General features: G+C 45.0%; 1 protein-coding gene across 8 annotated transcripts in view; it reads left to right on the top strand.

Moving 5' to 3' along the window:
- cacna1ea (calcium channel, voltage-dependent, R type, alpha 1E subunit a) overlaps positions 1-18,510 on the top strand; it is a 269,169-nt gene that overhangs the window by 168,229 nt on the left and 82,430 nt on the right. For all 8 annotated transcript variants that reach the window (XM_076985535.1, XM_076985537.1, XM_076985534.1 and 5 more), the window contains 4 exons: positions 2,115-2,879; positions 5,896-6,143; positions 6,541-6,652; positions 6,750-6,879. In XM_076985535.1, the coding sequence (XP_076841650.1) occupies positions 2,115-2,879; positions 5,896-6,143; positions 6,541-6,652; positions 6,750-6,879 (1,255 nt within the window). The remainder of the gene's footprint in view (positions 1-2,114; positions 2,880-5,895; positions 6,144-6,540; positions 6,653-6,749; positions 6,880-18,510) is intronic.

Raw genomic sequence — 18,510 nt, 5'->3', positions numbered from 1 at the left:
CCTACTTAGGGTCGAGGATATAGATCAGGGGTGGCCAACCCGTCAGAGACCAAGAGCCACTTTTTTTTTTTTTTTTTTTTTTTTACGGCAAAGAGCCACATCATACAGGGACATGTAAATTGTTGAGGTGGGGGGTGGCGAGTGTAGATTGTTGACCGGAAGAGGCGAGTATAAATTATTGCCGGGGGGGGGGGATGGGGTGTCGAGTGTAGATTGTTGACGGGGTCGTAATGGACAAAAAATGAGTATTATATCGTGATCGATCGGCAGTAGTTGGCGAATTAGTAACTCGTGTGAGCGTGTGAAGACAGTCATATGCGTGTTTTCCACTATGCCGGTTTTAAAAGTATTAGCGGCTCGATAGGCTTGTAAACAAACCGCGCAGCACCAAGATGTAGCAGTGTGTCTCCCTCAGAGCTGATGAGGTAACTGGGCCACGGCACAGACCGTTAGTGCAGGTGAGAGCGCAGACCGGCTGGGGAGCCGCATGAAACCAGGCAAAGAGCCACATGCGGCTCGCAAGCCGCAGGTTGGCCACTCCTGATATAGAGTAATGGAGGAAGTGAAAGAGAGGTAAAGAAGAGAGTGCAGGCAGGGTGGTGTGGATGGCATAAAGTGTTGGGGTGATCTGTGATAGAAGGGTGTCGGCTAGAATGAAAGGAAAGATCTATAGGACAGTAGTGAGACCTGCTATGTTGTATGGACTGGAGACAGTGGCACTGACAAAGAGACAGGTGAGGGAGATGGAGGTGTCTGAGATGAAGATGTTGAGATTCTCATTTGGAGTGATGAGGAAGGATCGGATCAGAAATGAGTTTATTAGAGGATCAGCACATGTAGTATGTTTTGGAGATAAAGTTAGAGAAGCGAGATTGAGATGGTTTGGACATGTACAGAGGAGGGAGGAGAGGTATATTGGTAGGAGGGTCTTGAGGATGGAACTTCCAGGCAAGAGGAGGAGAGGTAGACCTAAGAGGAGGTTTATGGATGCAGTGGTAGAAGATATGAGAGTGGCTGGTGTGTCAGTGGAGGACACTCAGGACAGGGCCAGATGGAGGAGTTTGATCCGCTGTGGCGAACCCTAAACGGGAATAGGCGAAAGAAGAAGAAGAAGAAGATCTGAGAAATGAACTAAATCGACTGAGAAAAACTGTAATACTTTTTTATTGGACTGGAAGTGACTTGGATAAATACAGTTATGGATTTTGTATTCAGGATTTGGTTTGGACAGTTTGGACAGGGTCACTGGGCTTGTGTTGTGTTTCTTCATGAAAACACTAATGTCTTGTTTTCAACCGATCGCTCATTGATTACACGGACCACACAAGAGTTCCAGTGCCAGTAAGTAACACAGCCTGTTCATTCCAGTTCCTGCCTGGTTTCCTGTCAGCTTTATGTTTGGCCATTTTTATCAAATTTTTCACCCCACTGTCAAGCCTGACCATTCAATCTTAGTTTCTATTTTTTGTGGTACTTTCAGCTCATAGATAGATAGACCTTAAATTATCTATCTATCTATCTATCTATCTATCTATCTATCTATCTATCTATCTATCTATCTATCTATCTATCTATCTATCTATCTATCTATCTATCTATCTATCTATCTATCTATCTATCTATCTATCTATCTATCTATCTATCTATCTATCTATCTATCTATCTATCTATCATCTCACATTCACACCTCAAAACAGTTCATTTTCATTCCAGCTGTCTTAGAAAGCACAGCTGGGACGCACATCCCAAACTACTCTCCAGAACAGAGAACCCTTTCTACAATGTGCCACAGTGTGAAATTGGGTTGAAATTCTGCTTTTGTACAAATGTTTATAGGATACAAAATACAACTCAAGTCACTTTTAGAAAGGGTTTTGTATGTTTTCAGTTATTTAAATGAGTTCACACAATGACGACCACCCTGTCATTTTTTACATACTGTTAGACAGAAGTGAAAATAGAACTATGTAGTCATTCTGCTTATTGAAATATACTGTATGCCATTAGTAATGGACAGGTCTTACCTGCAGGCGTGCTGTATCTATACTCTATGCTGATTGTGACTGATCCCCCCCCCCTCTCTCTCTCTTTCTCTCTCTCTCTCTCTCTCTCAGGAGAAGGAGGCGACCCTACCTGTACAGGAAGCGTGCCATTCACCGCAGTCGTGCCACCTACTCTCTGGAGGGGTCAGAGAGCTTCTCAGACCTGCCTCCTCTCAACCCTTCTAACTCTTTCATGTCCAGGAGGGAGAGAAGGCGCCGTATGACCATGTCTGTTTGGGAGCAGCGGACCAGTCAGCTGCGCCGTCACAGACAGATGTCCAGCCGTGAGATTTTGTATAGCAGCCCGAGTGAGGAGCGTGAAGGCGCACCTGGCTGCCCACATCACCGTAGATCCGCCCTCTCCCCATCACGGAGCATCAAACGATCCACTGAGACCACCGCACCTCTGGAACCGTGTGGGCCCTCCAACCTTTCCAATGAGGCTCTCTCCATCCCACTTCCAGAGCCGCTTGTAGCACTGCACCTGCCTCTGGCAGAAACGCTAGAATCTGGAAACTCCACTGACGACTCTTCAGGTGTCTGTGGCCGCCAATGCGCATGGCGGAGAGAGAACGGGCAGGCAGGGCAGCATGCGGCCCGTAAATCCAGGCTGCCAGAAATGGCGTCTTGGAAACAGAAACCACGACACTATGATGCCCACAGCAGTAACACAGGGGCTGTGCGGAGTGAAGCCTGTGCTTCGGCCAGCCAGACACAGAGGGTCATGAACGAGGGAGAGGAAGAGGGAGAGGAAGAGGGGAAGAAACTAAGCACTGAAGATGCACAGATCAGAAACGATGGACAGATGTGTGCAGATGGCAGGCCTCTCCAGCAGAGGTGAGGTGATTACATCACTGACCCGATGCCAGATTGTGTTCTCAGTAGTTTCTGTCAATAGCAGAAGGTGAAAATTAAACCCCTTCATATTTCCTTCATTATTCCAGTTCCAGTTTTTTAATGAAAAAACAACTACACCGTTTCCTAAACTTCAGTATATGATAAAAATGAATGATAGCAGTATGTGTCAAAAATACTAACATTGCATAGATTGCAGGTGCAAACTAATCAGGAGAAAGTACAGAACCTCTGCTCTTGTGGTGAGCAGCGTTATTGTTAGGTGTAGCTCCAAACATAGTATTTGTTGTAGTATTTTAGTATTTTAGTATATTACGTTTATATGTTGTATCTCTTGTCTTTTATCTGGACCTGCGTGTGAGATCCTGCTGTTTGTTTCATTCCTCATCAGTGTTCGGGTTAGCTTAACGCTCTCGCGCTACACAGGGCTGTACTGCTCTGTTTGTATCTTTCCTCATCAGTGTTGGGGTTAGCCCAGTGGTTCTCAAACTTTTTCTATCATTCCCCACCTCAGAAGAAGGTGAAATTCCACGCCCCACGAACGGATGGCGAATGTAATTTGTTGACCGGGGGGGGGTTGTGGCGAACGTAATTTGTAGATGGGGGGTGGCGAACGTGATTTGTTGACGGGGGGCAAACGTTTTAAACATCCGGGGCTTATGAAAACTGAACAGGCATTAAAACGACAGGCTTAAGCCTGGTTTAAGCCTGGTTTATACTTGACGCGGCGCGAGGGTCCGCGCGGCGAAAATTACGTAATCGCTGTGGCTCCGCCTGTGCGTGAGGGCCTCGCGTGCTGTCGATTCGTGAGGTCGTGCACCTCTCGAATTTTGTAACTTCGCACGCGCCGTGCCTCAGCGCAATGAACAAAGTCATGTTTGCAGGGTTCATACACCTTTACAAGGTGGAATTAAAACACTTGTACGTCACTTCCAAGGTCCAGTTCAATATTTCCGAGCACGTTAAACTTAAATAAGTTAAATATTTATACATATACTCGAATTGATTCAAAATAATTTGCTTTTAATCACATTATTTAATGGTTGTTTATTTTCAAAATGCCAAATCTTAACGTCTTCTTGTTCTCTCATGTTTCGTCCTGGAATTATAAGAAGCTCGTATTTGTTAACGTAATACAAGAGAGTTGTTCAGTCAGACAGATATTTGCCTGGTGTAGCGTCAGGTAAAAATGTTCTTTCACCGGTTTTGCAGGGGTTTTTTATTCTCCACTGCCACCTATCGCCACCTATCGTTTCGGAGAACACTGCAGTGATGCTCGCGAAAGTAGAAACGCCTACACCATTCGCGCAGGGTCGCCCGAGGTGGGCGGAGTCACGCACTACGGTCACTCACGAAAGTATAAACCAAGCTTCACGTGCTATGGTCACAGTAGTGTTGCCACCTGTCCCGGTTTTCACGTGCCTGTCCCGGTTTTCCCAGGCTGTCCCGGTTTGTCCCGGTTTTTCGTCTTTTTAATATTCGGCCCCGGCAAAAAAACTAGGTTAGTTCAAACCACGATTCAGACTGTTTCTGCACACTTTAAATCTGGTTTTTTTTCTCGCTGTGTCCATTTTAAACTCCTCCGGTAACGTTTTATGTTACGTTTACGTTCGCCACCCCGCGCTCAACAACTTACGTTCGCCCCCCCTCCCCCACGCTCAACAACTTACGTTCGACACCCCCCCCCCCCCCCGTCAACAGATTACACTCGCTCAGTATGACAGTGTCCTTGTTTTTTGTCAGACCTAGGTGGCAACCCTAGGTCACAGGCTTTAGAAAGGTTAATTTCTTCCAATTGCTTGCGCCCCACCTGCAATAGCCCCACACTTTGAGAAACGCTGGGTTAGCCTAACGTTCTTGCGCTACACAGGGCTGTACTGCTTTGTTTGTATCTTTGTTCATCAGTGTTGGGGTTAGCCTAACGCTCTCATGCTACACAGGGCTGTACTGCTCTGTTTGTATCTTTCCTCATCAGTGTTGGGGTTAGCCTAATGCTGTCACGCTACACAGGGCTGTATAGCTCTGTTTGTATTTTTCCTCATCAGTGTTGGGGTTAGCCTAACGCTCTTGCGCTACACAGGGCTGTACTGCTCTGTTTGTATCTTTCTTTATCAGTGTTTGGGTTAGCCTAATGCTCTCTCGCTACACAGGGCTGTACTGCTTTTGTCCTCGTCTCTCTCACTCAGACCCATGCACCATGCTGTTAGACATACTGGTCATTTCTCTGCGTGATGAATCACTGCACACACTGTTACCATGGTACAGGGTTGCCAACTTTTGAAGATCGCTTGGAGTGAGATTTGAACCAGGAGGAGGTGGCAAGTGTAAATTGTTGCCGGTGGTGGTGAATGTAAATTGTCGACAGGGGGTGGGGGGTTCTGAACGTAAAATGGACACAAATTAAGTGTTATATCGCGATCTATCGATCGCCGGTGGTTTGCGCCAGAGCGAACTAGTAACTGATTGAATCATAGATGTGGATCAGAGGTAAATAAACTAGATTTTTTTTTTTGGCATGAGATATCAGAAGTGTGGTGTGAGAGCGTGTGAAAACGGTCAAATGCGTGTGTCTCACGCTCAATGCGTGAGAGTTGGCAACCCTGGTGGTTGCCATTTGTTACCATGGTAGCCAGTTGTTTCCATGGTAGCCACCTGTTATTGTGTTTGTCACCTGTTACTGTGGTAGCCCCCTGTTACCATAGTAACCACTTGTGATGTGTGTGAAGTCAAACCAAAAGGATTGGGCTGTTTTGGGCCCTGTTAGTGCAAGCTAACACCTCCATGACATAGGTGGAAGTTCAGGGCTGAGGTGGAGGTTGACTGGTGGAGTCAAATTAATTGCTATGAAGAGTCAGATTTTACAGATAACTCCAGCTTTAGTGGAAATAAATCTGATTGAACTAGTTCACAATCAGTGTTGGTTCCCAGTGACCTGCTATAATGATATATAGTGCAGAAGAGAAGTGAAGTGGTGCCTTTTGCCCTTTGCCCTCCACAGACAGAAGAAGCCAGCCATGTGCAGCATCCGTAGCTCGCTCCGTAGAGACCCGTCTGGGGAGTCAGAGCCAGCCATACTGCACGTTGCTGACAGCCCAGTGCTGGAGCCTCCACGAGACACTATGGGCACCAGCGAGGGCAACAACAACAACCCCGCCTTCCTGCGGCATGACAACGCATCGTCCGTCAGTAGCATGGTGATGAAGCAGATGGGTCTTCAGCCCGCCCTGGAACTCTCCTCCATCACAGGTTGGAGATCTTGGAGACAGACAGCAGCAACTGCATGTGAAAAACATCTTTCTCTCTTGAATGACTGTGCTGGTACTGGCTGAGATGTAACACCCTCTTCATTCTCTACATACTCCATATCAGTCATTTAAATTAAAAAAGGTCTATTCAAGGTCTATGTCATGCATTGTGCAAAAGGTCTTAAAATTGAGTAGAGGATAACTGCATGTTCTAGTCGCTAGCTAACCCTAATCCTGACCCTAACCCTGAATCTAATCTTAAACCTTAACCTGAGCTAACCCTAAACCTAACTTAAGCCCTAACCCTAAGCCTAATCTTAAACCCTAACCTAAGCTAACCCTAAATCTAACCTCTAACCTAACCATAAAGCCTGATGATAAGCTTGTGTTTGCTGCAGCTAACAGCCGAGATGTGAGGCCCTCCAGGTTTGGTAGAGATGATCAGGAAGTGGTGAACCCGTGGAGAGCAGCACCAGCAAACAGCATGTTCATCTTCACACCCAGCAACCCGTAAGTCCTTTAACACACTCTTCCTTAGTCACAGCTCTCCAGTTCTTACTTTCACTGCCTCATTCTCTCTTTCTTTTCCGATTTGTCCCTCTTAAAGCATCCGCAGGGCCTGTCACTATGTTGTCAATCTCCGCTACTTTGAGATGTGCATCCTGTTGGTGATTGTTGCCAGCAGCGTTGCACTGGCTGCCGAAGACCCCGTGGCTACAAACTCAGACTGGAACAGAGTAAGAGCCTCTAGCTATGTTTGAAATAGCCTACTGCATAATGGATACTGCATACTGGAACTCAATTGGTTCCAATCTTACCTTGCTGATAGGCAGCAGTTTGTTTCGGTTGGGAGATATCAGTCGGATCTGTGTGTGCTGTCCCATGGTGTCCCTCAGGGTTCAGTGCTTGGCCCATTGCTCTTTATACTATACATACTCCCTCTTGGCAATATAATTAGAAGGCATGGGCTCCAGTTTTACTGTTATGCAGATGATGTACAAATCTATATCTACACCAAACCATCTCATACTCTTAACTACACTGCTTGAATGTCTAACTGATGTTCAGGCCTGGATGAGTGATAACTTCCTAAGCTTAAACAGCACAAAATCAGAAGCCATGCTGATTTCCTCACCTGCGACTATCAGGAAGCTCAGTAACATCCCCTTCTCTATACTGGGCTTTGTTGTCTCTTCCTCGAATCAGGTCCACAACTTGGGTGTTACTTTTGACACAACACTGTCATTTGAGCCTCATATTTAAAATATTTGTAAATCTGCCTTCTACCACCTCAAGAGCATCTCAAGAATCCGCCCGTATCTTTCCTTTCTGCTGCTGAGACCATTATACACGCATTTGTAACATCTCGTATTGATTACTGTAATGCAGTATTACATGGTCTCCCCAATCGGCTGTTAAACAGGCTGCAGTATGTCCAAAACGCTGTAGCCAGGGTATTGACCCATAAAAGATCTAGGGAACACATTACCCCAGTGTTCACTGGCTGCCTGTACAGTTGCGAATCCAGTATAAAATACTGGTATTTGTTTTTACATCTCGTCATGGCCTTGACCCCTCATACCTGGCTAGCCTCTTGGAGAATTATATTCCGACACGCACTTTACGCTCCTCTAACTCACATTTTCTAGCAGTTCCATCTGCAAAAATGCATACTCTAGGTGATAGGGCTCTTAGTGTTGCTCGTCCTAAACTATGGAATGATTTCTCGTTACACTTACGTACCTGTCAGTCATTACCATCATTCAAAATCAGTCAGAAAACTCATCTATAACAGCTAGTGTGACGGGCAGGGTGAGCAACTAAAAAGGAAGCGATCACGCCAAGTCTCCGGGAAAAAGGATGGTTTAACAGAAAGTGCGCAAACCAAATACCCGTGACATAGTTCCAAATGAAGGAAATAATAACCAGCAGTCAACTGGTACAAAGACAAGACATATATAGACAAACGAATGACCCTCAGGTGAGACGGATCACGGGTCCCGCCCACCTGAGGGACGAACATCACGTGACCAAATCAGGACATCTGCCGCTGTAAACGGGGGCGACCGGCAGGGGGCCCCCCTCACAACGTGACAGCTAGCATATGAGTGAGCAATTGTTTGTGTAATCATTGTTTGATATTTTATTATTTTATAACATTATTATTATTATAAATTTTTTATTGTACAGTGTCCTTGGGTCTCATGAAAGACGCTTTATAAATAAAAATTATTATTATTATTATTATAACTTAGTTCATTGAGCACTCTAGTTTTGTCCTAACTATATATTTAGACATAATACTGTTGTAATACTGTTGTAATACTGCGAAGTCGTAGTCAGAGGTGAACTTCGGCATAGCCAGTGTGTTTTTTATTTAAAATAATTAACACTTGATCCACTGTGTCTTTGGACATAGATTAAAGTCTAGCTCTTATTTATGCATAGAAACGTAAATCGACAATATAATCTGTAGTGTCTTTATGCGGATAAACGAGGGGAGTCGGAATTCGCCACAACACCGGCTGAAAGCCAAATCTGTCACATGTTAAATGCTACAGACACCGTTCAGAAACTGAATAAGTTCAGTTAAATGTATTCAGTTCAGTAGGTATATGAGGCTTTCAGCTCGGTGTGGCTTATACAACATTTTCCAAAAAGAAAAGAAAAGACCTCCACTCCAAGCCCCAGGAGAATCCTGGGAAAATCTAAATCGATTCCCTGTTTTGTCAAACATTGCCAGAAAATATATGACCGTTTGCACAACGAGCACTCCATCGGAGCGTATATTCAGCACGGCAGGCAACATTGCCACCTTGTTTAGATCGTCCCTTAAACCGGACAAAGTGAACATGTTGGTTTGTCTTGCAAGGAACATGAAGAGCCCACCTGATCGACCCCCCATCTCTGTATCTTGGACTTGCCCCTCCTCACCCGGCGGTCGTACCACCGCTGCAGCGGCTGTGACATGCGTGGCTACATCCGGAGGGTGTCCCTCCTCTGCGACTGTGAACTGCTCTACTCCGACGGGTGGAAGTTCCATCATGACTGCTGTTCCCTGCACTGTTCTTCCTGGCGGATGTTCTACCATTACTGTTGTGCCCTGCTGTGCTCCACCTGGGGGCTGTCCCATCACTACTGCTGCACCCTGCCTAGTTCCATCTGGCGGCTGCTCCACCTTGGCTGCTGGGTCAACCGACCCACCCAGCAGCTGTTCCACCTATGTTGCTGGGACACCCTGTAGTTTCTCTGTGGATGAGGTGCGTACTGAACTACGTAGGCTGCGCCCGGGGAAGTCGGTTGGCCCTGATGGGGTAGCACCTAGGCTACTCAAGGAGTGTGCTTCTGAGTTGGCTGTGCTGCTACAAACTGTTTTTAATCGAAGTCTTCACACTGGGCATATCCCTGTCCTGTGGAAGACGTCCTGTCTGGTACCGGTCCCTAAGGTAAGGAGACCAGTGGGGGTTAAAGACTATAGACCAGTGGCCCTGACATCGGTTATTATGAAGACGCTGGAGAGGCTTGTACTCTGCGTTCTTAGGCCACAGGTACAGCAGGCCGTAGACCTGTTGCAGTTCGCTTATCAGGAGAAGATGGGTGTTGAGGATGCAGTTATTTATATGCTGCACAAAACTCTATCATTCCTGGATGGGCCTGGGGGGTTAGATTTATATATATATACACACACACACACACAAACAAACAAGGTTGCCATGGCTACGACTGAAGTATTGTATGTGGAGCCTTGGCTATAGGCAGTTTACAGTAAATTCTTGGACATAACCAGAGGATGGCAAAGTTTAAAGAATGTGGGAAACAAAGACACTGGAAGGACCACATCAAACATCATAAGTGTAACGAATGGGCTGAGCAGGTAGGACGCAGAAGCAGATTTTGAGTTTTAATATAATTAACATACAAACGACGGCACTCAACACAATGAACAAAGGTGACATGAAAGGCTAACATTAAGGACAGAAGAAGCATGAATTACCAAAGGCACTAAACCAAAACTTACAATGTACAATAACCAACAACACTAGAGACCAAACACAGGACTTAAATACATTAACTAAACAAGGAACCCAACAAGACACACCTGAAAGCAATAACGAGGGGCGGAGAACAAGGCAAGGGTGTGAAGACAGAGACTATGGATTGCAACTAGGGACACTCAGACACACCATACCATACCATCTTTATTTATAAAGCACTTTTAAACAACAACAGCTGACACAAAGTGCTGTACAAAATAGAAATAGTAAACAGGTAAGTAAATAATTTAAAAACGATTAAGAAAACAACACAATAAAATAACAATAAACAGACATTAACAATTTACCACTAAGTTTCGCTAGGTTTGAAAGCCAAGGAAAACAGGTGGGTTTTAAGCCAAACTTTAAAAATGGGAAGTGAAGGGGCCTCTCTAACCTGCAGAGGCAAATCATTCCATAATCTAGGTGCAGCCACAGAAAAGGCCCTGTCCCCTCTGAACGTCCTTTTAGATCTTTGTACTTTCAGTAGCAGCTGGTCTGCTGATCTGAGAGACCGGCAAGGTATGTAGGGGTGAAGAAGCTCAGAGAGGTAAGGCGGTGAAAGATTATGGAATGATTTAAAAATGAACATAAGAATTAAAAAATGAACCCTAAAATAAACAGGCAGCCAATGGCGTGACGCCAGGACCGGAGTGATGTGCTCTCTCTTTTTTGTTCCTGTCAAAAATCGGGCAGCAGCATTTTGGACCAGCTGCAGACGTGAGAGAAGTGATTGGTTAACCCCCAAATACAGAGAATTACAATAATCCAGACGGGTTGAAATAAAAGCACGGATCACTGTTTCCAGGTGGTGCCTAGGGAGAAAAGATTTCACTGGAGTCAATCGCCTCAAGTAATAAAAACTGTACTTCACCACAGCTTTGACTTGGCTGTCCAATTTAAATCACTGTCGAGTTTAAACCCAAGATCAGTGATAGTCGGTTTAAAATAAGCCTCCAAGGATCCCAAGTCAACCGAGGTGGGCACATAATTCAGAGTCAACACATAATTGTATTTATATGCTTACATTGTGCACACTTCCTGGTTAGGGTGCCGGTCTAATGGGAGTGAATGTAGATGCGTAAACTTTTGCCAAGCACGTGATCTGAGGCTGCAGTTTAATTGGTTGGTTTCAGATTTTCCACGGGGCGCAGCTCTCTGCGCCCTGGACACACCCACTTTTGTTGAACACTCCCACTCTTGTTGGTAGTGTCAGTCATCAGCGGTTCGTTAACTCGATTCACGTTGAATAGCTACAGGTTGGAGCAGCATATCTTACAAAATGAGGAAAAATTCCGTTTTAGCTTTACAAAAAATCCTTTCACACAGCATTCACTTGAAGAAAAAAAAAGAATAAAGGAGCTTGGCCCGGATCAACCAAATGTTGTCCAGTGCTTGATCAAGGTAAGCTGAAAACAGAGCTTAGTCTCATCTACAGCAAGGAAGAGTTAAAAAGACTAGTCTCAGAGATGACTGAATTTAACAAAAATGTAATAGAGAAATTTGCAAGCCAGAAGGAAAGGAGGGCAAAAAGAGACTGCTTTATTTTATTTTTGCGCCCCCCTCAATTTGTTTTGCACCAGCCGCCACTGGTCCAAACATCATTACTTCTGTCTTCTTTTCATTAAGGTTAAAAAAATGTAATGCCAACCAGGCTCTACTATCACCAAGACATGTCAGAAGGTTTTTTATGGGACAGACATCCTGCTTTTTAGTTTAGATTATTAGATTTGGCAATCGTCAGCATAAAAATGGAAAGGAATCCCATGTCTTCTGAGGATAGAGCCCAGAGGCAGTAAGTATAGCGAAAAAAGCAGTGGGCCCAAAATTGAGCCCTGCAGGACACCACAAGAGAGTGAAGCAACCGAAGATTCATAGGTGAGCATGCTCATGGAAAAAGTTCTCTCCTCCAGATAAGACCTAACCCACTTTAGAGCAGTGCCACTAATACCTGCCAAATCGTGCAGACGAGCTAATAAAATGTTGTGGTCAACTGTATCAAATGCTGACGTTAGGTCAAGTAGGACCAAAACAACATGATTACCAGAATCACATGCCAGAAGGATGTCATTACAAACTCTTTGTAAGGCAGATTCTGTGCTGTGAAGACTTTTAAAACCTGACTGAAAAACCTCCATGGTACTATTCTCATCTAAGAACTGTTTCAGCTGCAAGTATACAATTTTTTCTAGGACCTTAGAAAGAAGAGGCAGCTTGGATATGGGCCGATAATTTGCCAGCACAGTTGGGTCAAGGCCAGGTCTTTTAAGCAGAGGCTGCACTACTGCATGTTTAAAGGTCACAGGGACCACCCCTGAGCACAGGCTGCTATTTATAATGGCAAGAACAGGTTAGCTTATGCTGACAAAAATTTCTTTAAAAAAACGTGGCGGGACAGGATCATGGGGGGAACCTGATGGTTTAATATGGCCAACCACAGTATCTAACAGTGCGGGAGTTACAAGCTCAAACTGATTAAAGACAGCAGAGCAAGGGGCCGGAACAGAGGGGTCAAAGTCTGGAGCTGTTATAAGGGCCCTGGTACTAGTAGAAAATTATTACACATATCAAGTGACGCTTCCAGACAGGTGGTCTGTGGAGTATTTAGCACAGAGTCAATGGTGTTAAATAACACACATGGATTATGGCTGTTGGAGGAAATAATATTTGCAAAATAATCTATTTTTTCTTGTTTCACTGTGCTCTGATAGTGACACCAGCAGTCTTTTAAAATTTGAAGAGAAACCTGCAGTCTATCCTTTTTCCGCCTGCGTTCAGCTTGGCGACATTTCCTCCTGATAGTACGAGTTCTGTCATTAAACCAAGGTTCAGATTTAGACTTTGGCTGCCTGGTTTTAAATGGAGCCACCGAGTCAAGAGTGGTTCGACAAGAAGAACTGAACCAGGAGTTGAGTTCTTCTATATTAGTGGAGAGGGAGTCAAATGAACCACAGAGCTGATGAAAGGCACCAGAAAACTGAGTGGCAGTGGAAGGGTTAATAAGCCTACAGCGCTGCGCAGAAACGCGGGTTTTACTTGTAGTGTGCATCAAACTAACAGTGAATAAAACAGGCAGATGATCTGAGATCACAGGTTTCCACATTGGTTACAAATAGACCGCAGGAGAGAACCAAGTCCAGTGTGTGTCCATGTTCATGTGTAGGGCCATTTATGGCCTGTACTAGGTTAAAAGAATCAAGAAGGTTATATTTGGGGGGTCGGTAAACAACAGCACAGAACACTGGGTTAACGTGTCTCATCTTGAATGATGTATACTCAAAACTGGAGAATGCAGACTGTAAGATACATTGCTTACATTTATAGTTCAGTTTGTATACAGTCTCTGTACCCCCCCCCCCCCCCCCCACCTGAAGCCCGGGGGGAGTTAAAACAGGACCAATCAGGTGGTAAAAGCTCAGATAGGGCACTGTACTCACCAGTACTCAGCCATGTCTCAGTCACAAACATAAAATCCAAGTCATGTAAGCTAAAAAAGTCCCAGAGGATAAAAGTTTTATTTACCAGCGACCTGGCGTTTACTAGGCCAATCCTGACAGGGGCTGGAGCAAAAGTCTCAACAGGTTGAGAAACCCGGCACAACGGTCTCAGGTTTCGGAGACAATTTCGACGCATGTTGAGCCGGAGAGTGCACGAGCGGCGTGTCCGAGGAGCTTCAAAGCCAACCACGGGTACAAGGCAGGTATCAATGGGATCCAGGAATCGCCGAGGCACATGAAATCCTAAGAATAATCCATGTCGGTCAGAGGCGGAAGAGGCAAAACGTCAGCTTCACCAGCCAGCCGTCTCACTTGCCGCAACGACAGTAACGTCTCCGCCTGGAAAGCAGCGCAGGAACCCGGAACAGGTGAATCGGAATCTCCGAGAGAAACGGGGGCAAAGTTTGCTGCTCACCAACGTCAAACAACACCACGTCCTGGGTCGAAGGTTTAAGATCCAGTAGTGCTTGGCGATCATACACTAACAAAGACTTAGTTTCAGAGTTAGATTCAGTCCCCCAGGGGGCTGTGGCTTCCGGTAGAGAGTACGCTGTGCGCAATTGGCTGCCACTTCTTGCCGGTGTGTGTGTCCCTTGTACCTGTGTTAAATTGTAAAGCGCCTTGGGAATTTGGAAAGGCGCTCTATAAATCGTACATTCATTCATTCATAAATAACGCAGGTCAAAATTACTATGAACACAAACAAACATGAGAGGGACAGACGAGCAGCCAAACACATCGGCGCCATCTTGTCGCACTTGTCGCAAGACACAGAGAACAAAACAAAATACATGACTGACAGGGGGTAGGCAGGACCACATGACAATAAGAAACCTGAAAACACTCCCGGATAGGTTTGTTTCATTTGTTAGCCACTTAGCCATCATTACAGCCAGCGTAGTATGCCCAATTATTGACCACTTGTAATCAAACATCAGAACAACCATAGACATTTTAAGTTAACTAAATAAACGGAACTATTTTACTCGCCACAATTACTGTTACAGGAGTGATATGTGTGTAAATTAATACCCAGGACTCATTTGACTCGATATCAAAACGTAATGATATTTTTGCTTTCTTTTATGCTAGTATTTCGAGAAAAGATGGACATTCCCCAATATCACTACCACATTAAGATTTTTTTTACACAGAGACAAATAACCGCCAAGGAATGAATATGAGCTACACGTTACATACAGTTTTAAGATCGCGAAATTACACCATTGTTAGTGATATTTAACACTTGAGCTCCTGAGATTTCAGGATTCTCAGGACATCACCCCTCCTTCTTCTCCTTCTTGCCAGCAGTTAGCAAAGCCAAACATCACCCTTTATTATGTTAATTCACAGAGCAAGACTGAGGCAGCAGCCTCACCCAGAAAGTCTCTGCAACCAGAAAATCAAACAGGCAGATCACAAACAAGCAGAAACACAAATGCTTCTATCAAATGCTTCTAACACAAATATAGATAGATAGATAGATAGATAGATAGATAGATAGATAGATAGATAGATAGATAGATAGATAGATAGATAGAAATGTAGTATAAGAAATGTACAAAGAGTAAGATTCAAGCCTGCTGTTTAGATCACAAGCAGAAACACAAATGCTTCTATCAAATGCTTCTAATGCAAATATAGATAGATAGATAGATAGATAGATAGATAGATAGATAGATAGATAGAGATGTAGTATAAGAAATGTACAAAGATTCAAGCCTGCTGTTTAGATCACAAACAAGCAGAAACACAAATGCTTCTAAGATAGATAGATAGATAGATAGAGAGCACATGAATTTGTTTTCCTGTCTTTTCCTCTCCTTTTCCAGCCTGCTGTTTAGATCACATTTATCAGTGATGCAGTGATGCAACGCGACCATGCTAATTTCCGCTAGCAATGATATGGGATTTCCTATATAACATTAGCATCAAGCTAATTGCGCCATATAATTTCTTAGCTTTTCAAACGCAAATTCAAACGCGGAAACAGAAAGTGTTCGATTACAACAATTATTATATAGTATAGTATATGAAATATACAAAGAGCAAAAAGATTCAAACAATTTTATTTATTTTTATTGTTTGACGGGACTCATTAGAGAAACTGTCGTCTCTACGTGCGCTTGAATTGTAACTTTTGAAACACGAGTCTACAAATTTTCCGCTGTTTGTTGTAGGATCGGTAACATATACAGTCTGCTTGTAACTTTTTCGTGAAGTATCACGTTTGGTGTTTTGGCAGTTGTATGTGCTTGGGGGTGAGCCAGCTTGTGCTCTGGCAGGCATATGAGCTTGGGGGTGAGCCCCTTCCACCGCATTACCAAGACAATGGGCGTTAATCCCTTCACAGCAGGGGAGTGGGCTACATGGACCTTACCAAGCCTTGTGAAATTTTTCGCTCCTCTAGGAGCTCTAGTGATAAATAGCCTTTAGATTCGATAAAAATAAAAAAGATTTAGATTTTTTGCCAAAAGAACGTTTAAATGGCATTCATGTATGTTAATGAGAGATTGTGTAACCCAGGACACATCATTATGTAGCGCTATACTGGATACATTGAACTGTTAGCGGTTAGCATTCAGCAAAACCACCTGGCTCGAGAGTTTTTACGTTATTGTGTTAATTGTTTACATCCCGCCTTTGGCCGATTCTATGGCTGTCTGTGAGGACATACACACCATAATCTTTCAGTTCCAGACAGCACATCCGCAGTCACTGATTATTATCTCTGGGGATTTCAACTATGCCTCATCTTCTTTCACTCTCCCTGACTTCATCCAGTATGTTGACAGCTACACAAGGGACAATAGAACACTAGACCTGCTGTTTGCCAACACAAAAGTGGCATTTAGCTCATTACCTCTCCCTGTTTGGCCATTCAGACCACAACCTGGTCATTCTCCACCCCATCTACAGTATACCTCATTTGTGAGGAGTAAACCCCCTGCCAAGAAGGTGATAAGGCTGTGGATTGCAGGATCGAATGTACAGACTGGCTGGAACTTAGCAGGTCCCACAGTGAGGACATTGACGCCCTCACCCACTGCATCACAGAATACATGAACTTCTGTGTGAAGATACGGTGCTTTGTTTTTCAATAGATTTGACTCTGGGTCGTTGACCACCTCCCCCACCCCTCAGACCCCATCTACCCCCCCTGTGTGCTGCCCCCCCCCCCCCCCCCCCCCGATGTAGTGCTAGTGCTGCCTGCACTCTCCTCACCTCCACCCACAACGGAGACAGAGCCAGCCCCATCTTCCACCCCAACCCAGCCTCACATCCACCTCACAGCTGATCAGGTGAGAAGTCAGCTCAGGAAGACAAAGATCAGGAAGGCAACAGGTCCAGATGGAATCAGCACCAGACTGCTCAGGGACTGTGCAGACCAGCTCTGTCAGGTGATCCTGCATATCTTTATCCCTGGTCCTGAATCTGGAGAGACTTCCTGCATAGTTCCAGTGCCAAAGCTTGCACACCCCAGGGAGCCAAAGCACTATAGACCTGTGGCCCTGATTTCTCATCTGATGAAGACGATGGAGAGGCTCATCTTGCACCACCTTCGCCAGCTGGTGAGCCCAGCGATGGATCCCCTGCAGTTTGTCTACCAGCCTGGCATTGGGGTGGCCGATACCATCATCTTCCTGCTGTGCAGATCCCTCTCTCATCTAGAGTGTCTAGAACATCACTGTGAGTGTCATGTTCTTCAACATCTCCAGTGCATTCAACACCATCCAGTCTACACTGCTGAGAGGGAAGCTGGAGGGAGCCGGACTGGACAGGCAGCTGACTGCGTGGACCATTGACTACCTCACCAACAGACTACAGTATATGAGGTCCTTCAGAGTCTGCAGGTCACTGTTAAAGACATTTTATTACTCAGTGATAGCATCTGCCCTTTTCTATGCAGTGGTCTGCTGGGGGGGGGTGGATGCACCGGGAGGGGCGGGTGCATGAACACATCGGGAGGGACGGGGGGGGTGGTCACACCAGGAGGGACGGGGGGGGTGGACACACCAATAGGGACAAGAGCAGGATAGACAAACTGGTGCGGAGGTCGAGCTCTGTACTGGGATGTCATCTGGAGTCTGTGATGATGGTGGGTGGGAGGAGGATGTTAGCAGCGCTGACATGCATTATGGACAACCCCATCACCCTCTGTACGAGACCGTGGGAGACCTGAGCTACTCCTTCAGAGACTGAAAAATCCTCGCTGCAGAATGGAGCTTTCATAGGTCATTCATCCCAACCGCAGTGAGACTGTATATAGGTTTGCTGACGAACCAACGTTCGATGCGAAAAATTCTGGCTCAGTAATGTGTTCCAAACTACGTTGTACTTTTGTAAGGGTGTCATATAACATCACTCCTCACCGCCTAGCAGGCGTATGTTTTTTCCTGAATAATACTGTGACTTCGTTAAGCACAACCCAGCCAGTCATCAGGCACTATTTATAGTCAACTCTGAGGCGATTTCAGGTCGGGAGACCAGCGATAAGATACTTTGTTGTTTTCAAGCGGTCTCTTTTCTTCATCAACACTCCGGACACCATCGAAATATACGTGGACCTAAAAATACAGCTTTTATCTCAATACTGACCAAATTTAATCGAAGTCCGTGCAGGCGAAAGTATTTTACTAGACCACGGAAAATAAGTAGTCATGATTGACATTTGTGTATCGAACATCACGGTAGCTAGCAACTTTAGGCTAAAAGCGGCGTCTCGGTTTAACTCGTTCCCACAGTGTTTTCTTGAAATCGGTACTGATACCAGTGTTGTGTAGTTTAATCTCATTGTTTTCTGATATAACTTGTTGTTAAATGGTAATATAGTTAA

Source organism: Brachyhypopomus gauderio, unplaced genomic scaffold, assembly GCF_052324685.1.
Source record: "Brachyhypopomus gauderio isolate BG-103 unplaced genomic scaffold, BGAUD_0.2 sc40, whole genome shotgun sequence".
NCBI classification, from domain to species: domain Eukaryota; kingdom Metazoa; phylum Chordata; class Actinopteri; order Gymnotiformes; family Hypopomidae; genus Brachyhypopomus; species Brachyhypopomus gauderio.
The sequence above is the reverse complement of the archived record's forward strand: the minus strand, read 5'-3'. Positions and strand labels throughout refer to the sequence as shown.